Source organism: Rhyacophila brunnea, unplaced genomic scaffold (genome assembly GCF_057557595.1).
Source record: "Rhyacophila brunnea isolate RB1 unplaced genomic scaffold, BYU_Rbru_1.0 scaffold_6, whole genome shotgun sequence".
In the NCBI taxonomy this organism is placed as follows: Eukaryota; Metazoa; Arthropoda; class Insecta; order Trichoptera; family Rhyacophilidae; genus Rhyacophila; species Rhyacophila brunnea.
In genome coordinates, this window is record NW_028233276.1 from 5,201,745 (window position 1) to 5,216,294 (window position 14,550).

Sequence of the window (14,550 nt, forward strand, 5' to 3'; positions counted from 1 at the left end):
ATGAGAGAAAGAAAAATTCCGAATGAAAAATGAGCCGGCGGAAGGCATGGCGATAAGGAGAGGAAAGCGGACGATTATTTATAACGTCCTATTGTCGTTTTTCATACGAAATACAGCCGTATATATTTATGTATTTTTTTTCATTCCTTTTACCACGTTATTATCAAAGATATTGGATTAATTAAATTCGTATACGAAAATCAATTTGCAGTACACTTTACAGGATATTCGTAGTATAGCGGAAAGGTTCACGGAAAATTGACGGCTGATGAAAAACAAAATTATATTTCAATTCCATTCTTACCACTTTGTTTTAGATTTTTAGGTTCGTGCATTATTTTGGAATATATATAAGTACATAAATCCCACATAACGCTTAAGAGCTGGCCTATAACGTCGTGGGGTCCCAGGTTCGAATCCTGCGTCTGGCAAGTACACTTATTATTTTAAAAATTGTGTATCAGTCAAAGTATGCACCTAATAGGTTGAAAAAGTAGCAAACATCCATTTCTCGTAAAAACAAAATTCTAGACACCCAACAGGAATCGAACCTGCATCTCTCGAGATTCGCGCCCACGCACATCGACCACAATCATATTAACTAATTGCAACAAAATTTATTGTATCAAGATTTTTTCTATTGGTTATATATTTTTTCAAAATTATGTAATACCTATGTATAACAAAAAGAATGTTACATTCTTAAATCTTGTGAATTATTCGTTGAATTAAAAAATAGTGAATTAAATTATTAGCAAGTTCAATTAAGTTACAATAAAAAATCTTGGAGTGATCCGTGATGTCGGTTAGTAATAAAGGTGATTAATACCTACTATGATTTAAAATACAAACGCCGATTGCCAATAGTAATTCAATTTAGAAAGCGCTTTAGAGAGTATAAGAGTAAGAGTCATTAGTTAAAATTTATCGCAATTAGATACTTAATAATATGATACGTATAGCATTGTGATCGATGTGTGTGGGCGCAAAACCATGCCTTAAAGGTATCATTTTGTATTCGTGTCCCTTACTCTTTAAGTGCAGTATCTTTGGTACTACTGAACTCTGTTTGGTAGTACGTGTCTTAGTACAGCCTTCGTAATAATAATTATCACACTAACTTGTGAAAATTCTCTCCGTTTTCCAGAGATCCTGCAATGGGGAGGCACACCACTGTGCGGGCGCAAGGGAGACGATAGCGAAGGAAAGGCCGTGCGAGAGAGGGACAGAGACAGGGGGCGAGAGCGGGACAGCAGCAGGCGACGACGGAGCTCACGGCGATGTGACCGGGCGGCGGTGGAACCACCTGAACATGTCATGGGGCTCGGCGGCCTCGAGGGGTTATCTCAGGTGACACATTGCGAAACACACTTTGAGAATCATTGACATTTATTCTGTTCTCCTTTGAGCATGTCCTCTCCCTAAGGCCTAAACATGCCGGAAAGGAGCTAGGAGGTCAAGTGAAGAAATTCGTAAATGCGTAACAAGCAGCTAGATTTTATATATTATATATATATGTAATAACAAAATTAGCTACATTATATTTTATTATTTACTATTGTTTTCACTTCCGCCAACACCTATTTTTATCGATTCAAAAAATGACCTTGGTATTCCATTTCGCTACAAAAATATATGTTTGGTTTAACAGATTCCGCTTTTACACGATAAAACTTTATGATCCATGATGGTAACGTGTGGGCTTATAACTTTGCAGGTACCGGGTTCGAATCCCCGTATCGGAAATAGATGGTAGTTTAGTATTGAGATAAAATTCGTGTCTAAACAAAACACTAACAAAATACGTAGGTAATAAAAACCACCGGCTAGACACTCATGCTTTACCACAAGCTTACCTGCGAAAACCGGTTTGTATCGGGAAGTCCGTGTGTATGGACGGGAAAACTGTAGCTCGCGCAAACCGATATACGCTGTAAAAGTTTGCAGAAACTATACCGCACAGGCAAGTCGTTGTCGTCTAGCCGGCGCATTACCCATCAAAATCTGATAATAATGTGAGTGCATATCAAATTAATATTCTTATTGAATCTAATAAAATTGTCTGTCTAAACATTATTGTCTACATTTCTTCACGAACAATCCGTTATTTTTTTATCTCAATGCTATACGGTCATATATTTCCAGTAAAACAGCTCAAAAACTGTGCTACGGCAAAATATATTACGTCCAATTTACCTGTAACCTCGAATCCCGGGTCAGAGTATGGACCAAACGGGTTGAGTAAGTGAATAAGATCTATTTCTCGTAAAAACGAAAAATTGTTTATACAGCCTCCACTCTAAGGAGGCCCATATGTCATCTTAGGATCAAACATGGTGATGCAATGTAATTAATGATAATTTAGTAGAGAATTGAAAACACCGATTTTCAACTCAATACTAATTCAGATATGCTAACACAGTTTCATTCACTCCCTCGCACACAGACGCGAATTAATCCAGAGTAAAAACTTTGGGACTTTCAAAAACCAAATTGTCAAAATATTTATACCGGATTAATGTCATTGTACATCAGTCAAAGAAATTGTGATTTTAATAAAATAAGAAATATGCGAAAATATTGGGTATATTAATTTGTGGAGTTACTGGCAAAAGTTGGTAAGTATCAAAATCATGTTATGGAGTAGGTAATTGCAACTTGTAAGTTTGGCATTCCCTTTAAAACCAGGCATTATGCTATTTTTTTTACAACGTTTTTCTTATCTCGTATTCTTATTTGTCCGGTGGTTCTTTGTCCGGTACAAATCTTGCAATCGATTTTTAACTAACTTCCCGACTAGCTAGACATTTGAAACTTTTATAATATATCAGAACACGATGCCAATGTATTTTTTTATTACGTTCAGCCATCTTTAAGTAGAATTGAATTCATTTTCAGTTAATTCTGTTTTGTATGAAAAGTTATTACGACACCATTATTGGTTGCTAGGGTTCTGGGGTCCTAGCAACTAAATTATTAATATATACGTGCGTTACTATGGAAATCAATATGACATGTCAAAATTACATTTCATTATTATTTCTATCAAGTACAAATTTTTTTGATCGTTTATGCTAGTCAAGTAAAGTTTATAAATGATTCAACAGAAAATTTAAAAACGTTGTATATAAAAAGTTATTTTTATCTTGTAATTATTTGTACTTTATGTGCATGTTTTATAATATATCTGATGATCTTAATTTTTTCTAGCATACATATTTTTGATATATAGATACATAATCCGTTGTTCACTCTAAATACGTCATAAATTATCGACTTACCTACTTTTGGCAGCAACGCCACGATGTATCATTTAAAAAAATATCAACGCACAGTGTTACGAATCTTGGAAGAATATATTATTTCCTTAACCTGCGCAATATTCTATACACAAGACTGCTATCGTCAGCTTTCGAGGGTAATTTTTCATTTTTTGTATCGAAGTATTAGCACTCATTCATATAGCAATTACAATAAGTTAACCGTCTAAACATTCAAAACTGTCTATCTCGCTCTAAAATTTAACACTTTGATACAAAAAATGAAAAACTACTCTCGATAGCTGCCGATAGCGGCCGATAGCAGTCGTGTGTATAGAATAGATGCGCAGAAATTTCATTTCATTATGATCGTGCCATTGATCGATTTGATAGGTCGGTGGCCGATTGAACTAGTATGAAAAGTGACTAGCACTCTATCAATAGTATGAATTACACTCGTAGTAGCGGTTACTTTTTGTACTGTGACATACCTAAGAAGCTGAACTATATTACAGAAGGTTTAATTATGCTCGGAAAAGCAATTGCACTGCGATGATGTTAGATCGTAGGGGATGGATAATGTTTTTGGATAAGGCCAATACACGTAAAATTCAGTGAATTCTGATAAAAATTCATATTTTCGTACATGTTTCTGTTTCATACAACGAAAATAGTGACATTCGGAACAATTTTGGTTGGTTATTATTAACCTTTAAAAACTGTGTATGCTTGATCAAAAAATAAACAAGAGTGTATGCCCGCCACAATTTTTAAATTATGAATGTACTCCTGGTCAATAACCAGTTGGTAACAACAGTGTAAGGCAGGGGCGGGCAAACTTTTTGGATGGAGGGCCAAATTCAAGAATTCAAAATGAGCGGCGGGCCGCAAGTAAAACACCATTTTTAGATATACACTATTTATTATCACGAAAAATAAACATATAAAAAAAAATTAATGAGAAGAATGAAAGTGTTGTACATTTTTTCAAATTCAGGTGTTAATTTTATGGTTGATATTTTCAAAACTGCTTGTAAATGGGCATCGGAGATATTTGATCGTTAAGAATTTTTATTGAGGTTTATGATCGAAAATGTTTGTTCACATATATAGGTTGATCCAAAAACAACGAACATTTTTCTTGCATAATCTTTAAGTTGTTCGAATTTGTCTGAATTAAGGGCATTGTAAAATTTGGATATATCTTCACAGTGCAGACCAATAATCTCAAGTTGTAGCTCTGTCAGTACACTATCAATATCTATTGAAAATGGATCGCGTACTGTTGCTAAACTTGTCTAAATTTTTCGGAAGTCACCAAATCTTTGTAAAAAATCGTCATTCAGAGCTTTAATAATTTTACCATATTCTTCAAATTTATATTCTGGTATATTCAGCAACTTCAAAGTTGGAAAGTGGTCCACGTTCTTATTCGATATTTGTCGAAGAAACAACTTGAGTTTTAATTGAAATCCATTCAAACTCTTCACCATATCGTGGGCATATATTATTTTTCCTTGCAACGCAGAGTTAAAAGTATTTAAATGTGTCACGATGTTCAACATAGAAAATAGTGGTTACGTAGTGTGAGATGAGATGCAAGGAAGACATACTGAGATAATACATTAACGAAACAACAAATTCTTCAAATTTTAATCTATTGTCAATATTTTTTAAAAAAATATAAAAAAAGTTATTCGTCATCAGAAGTACAATTAATGATGGCGGGCCGCAAAAAAATACCCGGCGGGCCACATGCGGCCCGCGGGCCGCAGTTTGCCCTCCCCTGGTGTAAGGCAAGTCTCTGGTAGAGACCGACAAGTTTAAGGGGGAGATGCACAGAAGTTCATTATAATTCATTATCAAATTAATGCTTTAAACATATTTTAATCGATCAATACCTATCTAAATACAATGTAAAAAATAGAATATATTTTTTATTTCAAAGAGAAAGCGACAAATAAGAAAAAACGGCTAAAAATAAGGGTTTTACTACTAGATACATTTATTGTTCCAAGTAATTTCTTGAAACAAAATTATCGATTTAATATTGTTTAATAAGTTTTCTTGGAACTAGCATGTCGTTTTTGTCAATTAATTATAGTTTTATTGTTTTTTTTTTCAATGTAAAAAACATCGATTTTTACGAAAAATAAAAATGCATTTTATTCGGTTATTTTTGAATAGTTGCATCAAACGAACACGACGACCTGTTCAAATATAATAATGTAATATTTTAATTGCGTTGTAATGAGGTTTTTGTTAATTAACCTTTTTTAATTACTATGCACCGTGGCGCCTCTAACGGCTCTAACAGCTCCGCTGCATAGCTGCCGTGTTGCCTGGGAGCCTCACGTTAAACGTGTCGGTCTCTAGTGTCCAGAATGCAGTTCGCTGTAACACAGCTCATCGTGTGATGTTGTACCGAAAACAGATGACTGTATAGCATTGAGATCGCTTCAGCCTGAAAAGTTTCGTAAAGGTGGAATGTTTCGAATCGTAGTACATGCAATACTATTTATAATAATTAATATACAACTTGATCATCAACACCCTAAACTCATTCACTCATAGGTTTATATCCTCAGATTTTCTCTGAAAGGTTTTGATAAGACTAGGATTCACAGTTAGTATCCACAACTCGCTTTATTTCTCCAATGTGCTACATAACTAATTGGAATTTGACCTTCAAGAAATCCCTCCACTGAATTGTCTACCTCAGCTAGCCTCTTTGGTCACTTTCTTCATTTGATATTTATTTTGAATAACCTATTAACCATTATAATTATTGAAACATGTCCTATGACTATGGTTTCATGTAATATTAAATGCTCAATGTTCTAATTCTGTGTTATATTTTATCAGTGACGTCCCAAGACAAAATGTCGCCCCTAGGCAGCGCCAATATGCCGCCCCATTTTTTTATACCGTATTTTTTATCATCCTTTCATTACACCAATATCTAATAAATGTGTTGTATGGATACATTACGAAAAGAGATATATACCACTAAATCTACTTTAAATGCCATCTCTGCATCAATAGACAATATTGCAAGTCCACGATTTCAGATACATTTAAAAATACACCTGACAACTTCCAAAACTCGCGAGTGACGCTCAAAAATATTTGGATACATTTTAAATTAAGTAAGTATTTACCTACATACTTTTACCCAACGAAACCCCTAGCACGAGAGCGTTTCAAATTCCAAATCAGTAATCTAACCACAAATTTAAAAAAAAACATCATTATAATATCCCTGACGAAAGTTTACCAGCCCTGCCTGAGCGGCCCGGCCCTTCTCAACGCAAAATGCAAGGCCGCGCTTTTCCCAATATTATAAATCAGTGAATCCCTTTTGACGTTACGGTGTTGATAATAATCCTAATCAGCGACTCGTGTAACCTAATAAAAGTTAACCAATCCCTTAGTAAAAAAAAAGTGAACCAGTGCTTAGCGCGTGGGATAACAATAATAAATCGACCTAAAAAATAACGACAGTGCGGTGACTAATCTAAGACTTCTTTAAATGTAATTAATGATTTAATATTATCAATGTTTGCCTATGCCTTAGTGTAAATAAACTAGTTCCGCGCGGAATTATAAATTAAATTTCTGTGTTATAACTAATTGTGTCCCTATGATGTCTACACTTCCCAAACCTGAAATAATGCTCAATGGAGAATTTAACCAGCTGTCTCTTGATTCTTCCTTTGAGGTAGTACTATCTATAATTCAATTGTATTTCGCAAATCTCCACATGTCATTGCTGATCACCAAGGATGCGACGTCCAAGGACAATGAAAGTAAACTACACATCGCGAAAATACAGTCCTATTAAACCTTTTATAGTAATTAATACATTTTGGTTCCAACCAGTGAGCAGATATTTTTAATGAAAAGATATTTCTGTATTACTAAGCTGTTTAGGTATCTATTTCTATATATACCTAATGATTCTCCTCAGTTTGCCACCCTTCGTGTAACTGCCGCCCCCAAGCGACGTTCAATCTGCCTACCCTCACGGGACGTCACTTATTTTATAATTTAAGTAGTGAGTAAATCCAAAGATGATTTAGTTATTTATTATCTTCGTTTTAAATACTTAATTATTCATTTTCGTTTCACAGCCATGAGTGAATATTGGTTTTATTATAATGTTGTATCTGTTTTATTAAAATCAGTATTGCCAAAGATGATAAATAAATCCGTCTTGCTAATTACTGTATAAATAAATCATAAATTATGTATTCATGTATTTATATTTATAAACGGCGAATACACATTTGAAAGAAAATATATAAATAAAATACATCAGCAAAACAGAACACAATAATAATAATAATACAATATTACAGTCAGGTAAAATTTATAGAAAAACAACCAAATACAATTTGTTCGTTACATTTGAAATAGAGAAACAAAAAATACAATAATATAAAATCATCATATCGAATTATGAAACCAAGATGAGTACGTAGATAGCAAAAAAATCATTTACTGTAGAATTTAATAAGATACATTCGCATCCCTTATTGGATCACATAAGCTAACCTACGTGTTCTATATCTGTTCTAATATTTTTTTTAACTGAAATCTATAACAGTGCCGACGACTCGAAACGAACTAATTGTTGAACGTTTAACTTGTTTTGTAAAAAGAATTTTAATACGATATTTTTCTGAAGCATCCAGGCAAAACGCGATCATTCCATCTGTAAGTAGGCATGTCCTAAAATTTGTACTTATGCAGTTCGCCGTATCACACTGCATCGTGAAATGTTGTATCGGAAATATACTATAGAACGTCCAACCTCTTTGGGTCATATCGCACTGAGATAAAATTCATGACTAAATAAAACACGGTTCTTGTCGGTTTTCAAGAAGCCAGAGGCAAAGAAATTTAGAAAATAGCCGATATATTGGATTATTTGTTAGATTAGGTAAGGTTAGATTTTCATACTTGAAGGAACATTATTGTCTGCAGCTATGCTCCACGAACAACGCGTATTTTTTTTCATCTTGGTGCTATAGAGATTACCGTATATCATACGGTCATCTTTTTCCGATAAGAAAGCTCATGGCAAATTGTGCTATGGTGAAATGTAATACAATTTACATGAAACCCTAACTAGGTATCTCATGAAATTACACACTTGATTACAAATTAATTAAAATAATGTTTCTATACAAAAATACTATTTAAAAGAGAGTGAATTGAAAAAATCGATGGATTAATGAAATACGTATGAGGCCTTAATCCATAGTTTATTCACATTAACTGCTCATAATGATGATAATTACAATGGTATTAGGTTTATACAGCAAGTTTTAGATTATCTTAGATATCTGTATCAGTATATTATGCTAATGTGATTTACCCCAGCCGGGAATTGAGCCGGAGTTCTTCAAAACGCTTCAGGCGTTGTGGTTCAGTACCACATCGCCTGATACTTGTCTGAACTAACGTTGAAACAACAGAAGAATTCCCCAGGTAGCTGTTTGGTTCTTCATCCCAAACATCTATTATGTAGAACTCCAGATAGAGTTTTGTCAGTTCAGTCTATTAGAGCAAACTCCAATGTCTAGAAACTTTATAAAGTCAACGATTTGTAAAGACCGGTTGTCCCCTGACGATAAGTTTGTAATTTCGTTTGGATGGTTACAATAGTTATTGAAAAGTTTCACACAATGGTATTGTAATTAAAGTGTTTGGTCGGAATTGCTGGAAACGAAATTGAGCTTTCGTGCGAAAATTCCTTCCCGTGATAAACATAGTATTTTTCGGTCTCTTAGAAACGATAATAATTATTTACTATCACACTGGTTAGGACGTACAAAACACAGTATGTATAATATAAGTTGGACTACTTTTAAGAAACGTTTATTAATTCCGAATTTAATATATTAAATAAGCTAGTTCTCATCTATGAAGATTGTTTACAATGTTTACATAATATATTATAAAATATATTTTAATCTTGGTTCAACTTATCCTGGAATCGTAATTTTACTTATCAATCCAGTTATCAGAGATTATACACAATGAATACTATCGACTGAGAGTATTTGATAGAATTTGTATTTAAATTCTAATTTATTTGTAGAGATACCAAAGCTAGATATGCATAGTTCAATTTCAATTTCAATTTATTTATTTTTTAACATATTGTGGACATTACAAATTATAAGTTTAAGACGTTCACGACATGAAATTTAGAAACAAAGAAATGTAAAACAGTATTACATAAAAAAAGAGATAGATCAGTATAGAGATAGATAGTATGTTATTAAACAGTAGAAATGTGTAAATACAAAAAATATAAATTAGATAGATACAAGGAAGTACAGCGGATGAGTTAAGTACACCCTATTTTAAGAATTTATAAAACAACGTCCACCTATACTCATCCTCACGTAGGTGGAATATATTAACACCCGAAGCAATTTCGTTGAACATAGTTATCACCCTCCCAATTGGCATTACCAGTGGCAGGTTGGTTCTGCACCTTGGGAGAATAAGCAACTGATGGTCTCTATTTCTAAGATAGTTATCAGGGACACACAGGTCAACACTGCCCAGAATGGCAGAGAAATAAAAATTTCTTCTAAATTGCAGACTGCAGTATGTAAACATGCCTAAGAGAAAGACAGTTGGATAAAGCCACGGATAGTATCCATACAACCTCAAGTAAAGGAGTCTCAAGAATTTCTTCTGTACCCTCTCCACCATAAAGCCATACTTCAACTAATGCGGTGCCCAAACATGGTGTGTAAAATTCCCACCTCCGCTCCCGTTATGTATATGCAGCCACGTCATACGCGGCCGGCTAACATAACCCTTACGTGTGCCAGATCAAAGAATTTAAGCCTTCATGTTGTCCCGAGCAGAGCCACACGGGACTGGTGATGCAACCTTGCACCGAAGTGCGAATGCATGATGTTAATTTATATGGCAACTATCAGAGTGACTTTAATTTGAAGAGTCGCAAGGGGATTCGAGAGTGTCCCGCCCCCCGTACGCTTTGGCGAATTTAGTAAAGGCCGCAACATTGGCCTCGGTTGCCACCATGTCCGCGTGTCCTATTGGGCCCGAATGGGGTCGGACCCGGGCAAACAACTCCGCTCGTTCGGGGCCCATAAGTGGACAGTCCCACAGGACGTGCTCTGCGTCCTGTTAGTCGTATCCACATGAGCAGCCCGACCCATGTCCTGCCAAACCAAACCCCTGCAGTTTGGCTGCAAAGTTTCCATGGCCAGTCATGAATTGACTAGTCCAGTGGGTCGGCACCAGTCTCCTCGTCATGTGTCTCACCGAGACATCTGGAAAGAATAGAAAAGTCTGGCGGCCCTTAGAGGAGGCCACCCATCTCGCCTGCCATGCCGCATATGCGGTCTTGTAGACCAGCTCAGATACAGTTTTCTGTAGCTCACGCCTTCCACTCTCAATGGCGGTGTCAGAGGGACACCGGCGAGAGTTGTATTGATCCTCATCATAAGGAGAGTGATCGATCCTCTAATTTGAACGTGCAAGTCGAGGGGAAAGACCCCCGCAAGGACCGCCAGGGCATCCGAAAATGTGGTCCTATAGACCTTAGTAAGGCCAATTAGAGCAGCCCTCTGTCCGCTAAGCAGAGCCCTCTTCACAATTGTCAGCGAGGCTTTGGTGTGCCACACGCTGGAGGCATAGCCAGCGATGCCCATGAATATAGCCTCGTGGGCGATTTTCAGGGCCCGAGGCTTTAGGCCCCAATTGTTGCACGCCAGGCGAGCAACCTTCTGATAGGCTGAGTTGGCCTTAGCCACAATTACTTTAGCATGCTTCAAAAAGGTCTGCTTCTCGTCCAGAACGACCCCCAAGTAGGTCAACTCTCGAGAAAACCTTATAGCAGAGTCGCCAAAGCGCACTGTGGGTGATCGCTTATTTATGTTTATCCTTGAGCTGCCCTTGAGGAGGATAGCTTCCGTTTTGCCAGGTGCAAATGCAAGCTTATTAAGCTTACCCCAGTTAAGGATTCTCGATAATGCGTCCTTAGCTACGCGCTCGAGTGTCGGACGGCTCGACGAGCCAACTAGTAAAAGAAGGTCGTCAGCGTACGCGATGAGCACGCAGCCCGGTGGCAGAGGTAATGTCAAAACATCGTCAAAAAGTATATTCCATAGCAAGGGGCCAAGCACGGAACCCTGCGGACACCCCATGGTGGTCTCCCTGTAAATCAATTCAGTGCTAGAGTCGTATATAACTTTCCTTTTATTAAAATAGCTTTGCACTAGGGCAAAGAGGTCCCCCGGGATCTGTCGGAGCCGAAGCTTAGATAGAATTAATAGCCACCATGTGTCAAAGGCCCTGGCTATGTCCAAAAAGAACCCTGCCACAATGACTCCTTCTGAGTCCTCAACAAATTTCTGTGCAAATCTAATGGCGTCCTCAGTAGACTTGCCGGGTCTGAAGCCAAATTGCCTATCCGAGATAGGGTAGATTCTCTCAAGGTGGTCCTCCAGCCTTCTGCTGATTAATCGCTCCAATATCTTACCCAGCACTGGCAGAAGAGTGATTGGACGGTACGCTCTTGGGTCATGCGGTGGTCGTGTGCTCATCTTAGGTATAATCCTAAGGAGACCCTTCTTCCAACAGTCCGGGAAGATGCCCCTGCTCATGCAGTCAGCATACAGCCCGACTATCTCATGAGGTGCTCGAAGCCACGCCCTTCTGGCAATCACATTGCTGATCCCATCAGGTCCGGGGGCTTTGCCCGCTCTGAGGCCATCAAAAATTAATCCCACCTCTGATTGGGTAAGCTCAGGAGAATGGTGAGTCTCCAACGGCAAGATTGCAGATAGTCTTAGTTGACAGATTTTGTCATCTCCATGTGCCGTAGGTATGTCCTGTGGAATTAGAGCTTCCAGCAGTATGGATGCAGACTCTGCGCTGTCCATCGCAAAGGTGCCATCGGGGTGCCGCATAGCCGCCAGACTTTATCACGCGGAAAGGCGGTCCCCACGGATTATAGCCCCCCATTTCAGACACAAAATCCCGCCAGTGCTTTTTCTTGGCTTTATTTAACTCTTTTTTGAATTTTGCCCTTGCGGATTTATAAGCAATCTCCGTAGGTTTGTCATTTCTGGGTTAGTCGTTCTGAGATCTTCTAGTTCTTTGCAATTTTCTTTGGGCAAGTCTCATGGTCCTTCTCAAAGACGTCAATTTTGGTATCCACCATGGCGCAAGGTTGGGTGGCCTCAGAGAGCGGTGCCCAAACATACGTTAAAGTGCCCACCACCACCCGTCATATATGCACAACCGTGGATATGCACGGCCGCTTTCTATGACGCTTTAAACGTGTCTGAAAGAAGTGATTTTAAGTGCTCATTCCGTCCCGAGACGGAGCCGCACGGGACTGATGCTGCAACAATAGACCCATTCTCAAGTCTGCTTCGAACTAAAGAATTAAATAAAAGTTTTAATACCGTAACATCTGAAAAGACCCGGGAAGTACGCATGACGAAGCACAACATTTTAAGCGCTTTGTTACAAATGGTAACTATATGGCTAATATAAACGTCAGTTTACTCTCAAACGTAATGTCAAGATCCCTTACAGATAATATTCGTGACAGAACTCTGCCATGCATCGAGTATTGGAAAAACAACACTTTTGAGGCTCTGGTAAACGATAAAAGATTGCATTTATCATAGTACCTGAATATGGCGAAAGGCGACAACCGGGTTGCTAAAAACGATGCAAATATAAGTGTACAAAACTTAAATGAATTAGGTACCTACTTGTTTTAAGTTTAGTAAATTATATTTGTAATCAGCACCTACGATGGCTGAGCGGCTTACGCGTCCTATAATGTAGTGGATCCCAAGCTAGTATCCTAGGGCTGGTAAATACACATATTGTTTTTCAATTTATATTTGGAGTCAGAGTGTGGACCTTATATATTGAGCAAGTGCCTAATATCCATTTCTCGTAAAAACAAAATTCTGTTAATACAAACCTCTACCCTGTGGAGACGCATATGATCTTATTAGGAACGAACATGGTCAAAAAAAAGTTATTGATTGCTAATTCCAATATTATTTAGTTAGTGTATCAAATACTTTTTTTTACTAAGTATGTTAAAATATGATGTAAGCAGTGGCAGAGCATCCGCCTTCGAAGCTTTGGGTCGCAAGTTCAAATCCTGCCTTTGGGAAAATTCGCATTTTGCCCTTTAAAGAATTTCATCGGTTACTCGGTAGTTATTCATGATTATCTAATAATACGTATATATCACTGGTAATAATGGTACGTATATAATATATATCATAATATAAAACATAAATTTGAATCCCAGGGGCGCAGGTCATAATCCCGCTGGGTGTCATATTTTTTCAAAAATATTATTTCTAGTGGTTATATATTTCTCTGAGGTGTTTTAAAACGTTTGTACGTAATTACGTACGTACGGAAATTTGTACGTAAACAGTTCACCGCAGGACACTTAATCGTGCGCCGCAGTACGTGAAACATTTAATCAAATGACGAGTTCTTCGTTGAACATTTCACCGTGGAGTATATTTGTACGTACAGTGGCGCACCTAGGATTTAATATTGGGGGGGGGCAAGGAGGAGAATGTAAATTAGTCCCATATGCTCTTTTTCTTCTTCACAGCCTAATTTCTCGTTTATCGCCCTTTTGTCTATTGCACTCGGTGTACCTACACCATGGTCCCCACATCCAAAGACGGGCCCTTAGGATAGGATATTTGGCGGGCCCCCTACCTACCGCTAAGATTAAAGGCAGTTTGAAACACTACATTAACGTTTTTCAAATTGTGTTTTAGTTCAAATTAAGGGAATATATACAGTGAATTATTGGCGATTTTTAATATATCTACTTTAATAATGGAGCTGTTGAGTATCGACACATAATAATCAAAAAAAATATTGCACAATTATATAATTCAAAATTTTCATGACCATGAAGAATAATAGCGCCTAATTTAAAGCTAATTTATGTTGTGTCTTTATTTCACTTATCTGGTCAACCCAACACGCCGGGCCCCCCATAGCCCAGGCCCCCAGGCTAGAGCCCTGTCAGCCCTCCCAAGCCATGACCTACACCACTCCGAAATTCAGGACACCGAGAATTTTTTGACAGTTCCATTAGGGACTGGGTTTCTAAAAAAACCTGACATTAGTGTTTCGAAATTTTTGTGTTAGAAATTAAAATCTAAGAATTTTTTCTAAAACGGGTGCTGGAGAATTACAATGCCATGTTTTTATTTTTCTAAGCCCAAAGGTA

At 37.3% G+C, this 14,550-nt stretch overlaps 1 protein-coding gene across 1 annotated transcript in view; it reads left to right on the forward strand.

Moving 5' to 3' along the window:
* The window catches only part of LOC147065138 (43 kDa receptor-associated protein of the synapse), a 230,891-nt gene that overhangs the window by 112,197 nt on the left and 104,144 nt on the right, over positions 1 to 14,550 (forward strand). The window contains exon 2 of the mRNA XM_085956936.1: positions 1,148 to 1,350. Within this exon, the coding sequence (XP_085813062.1) occupies positions 1,313 to 1,350 (38 nt within the window). The 5' untranslated portion in view covers positions 1,148 to 1,312. The remainder of the gene's footprint in view (positions 1 to 1,147; positions 1,351 to 14,550) is intronic.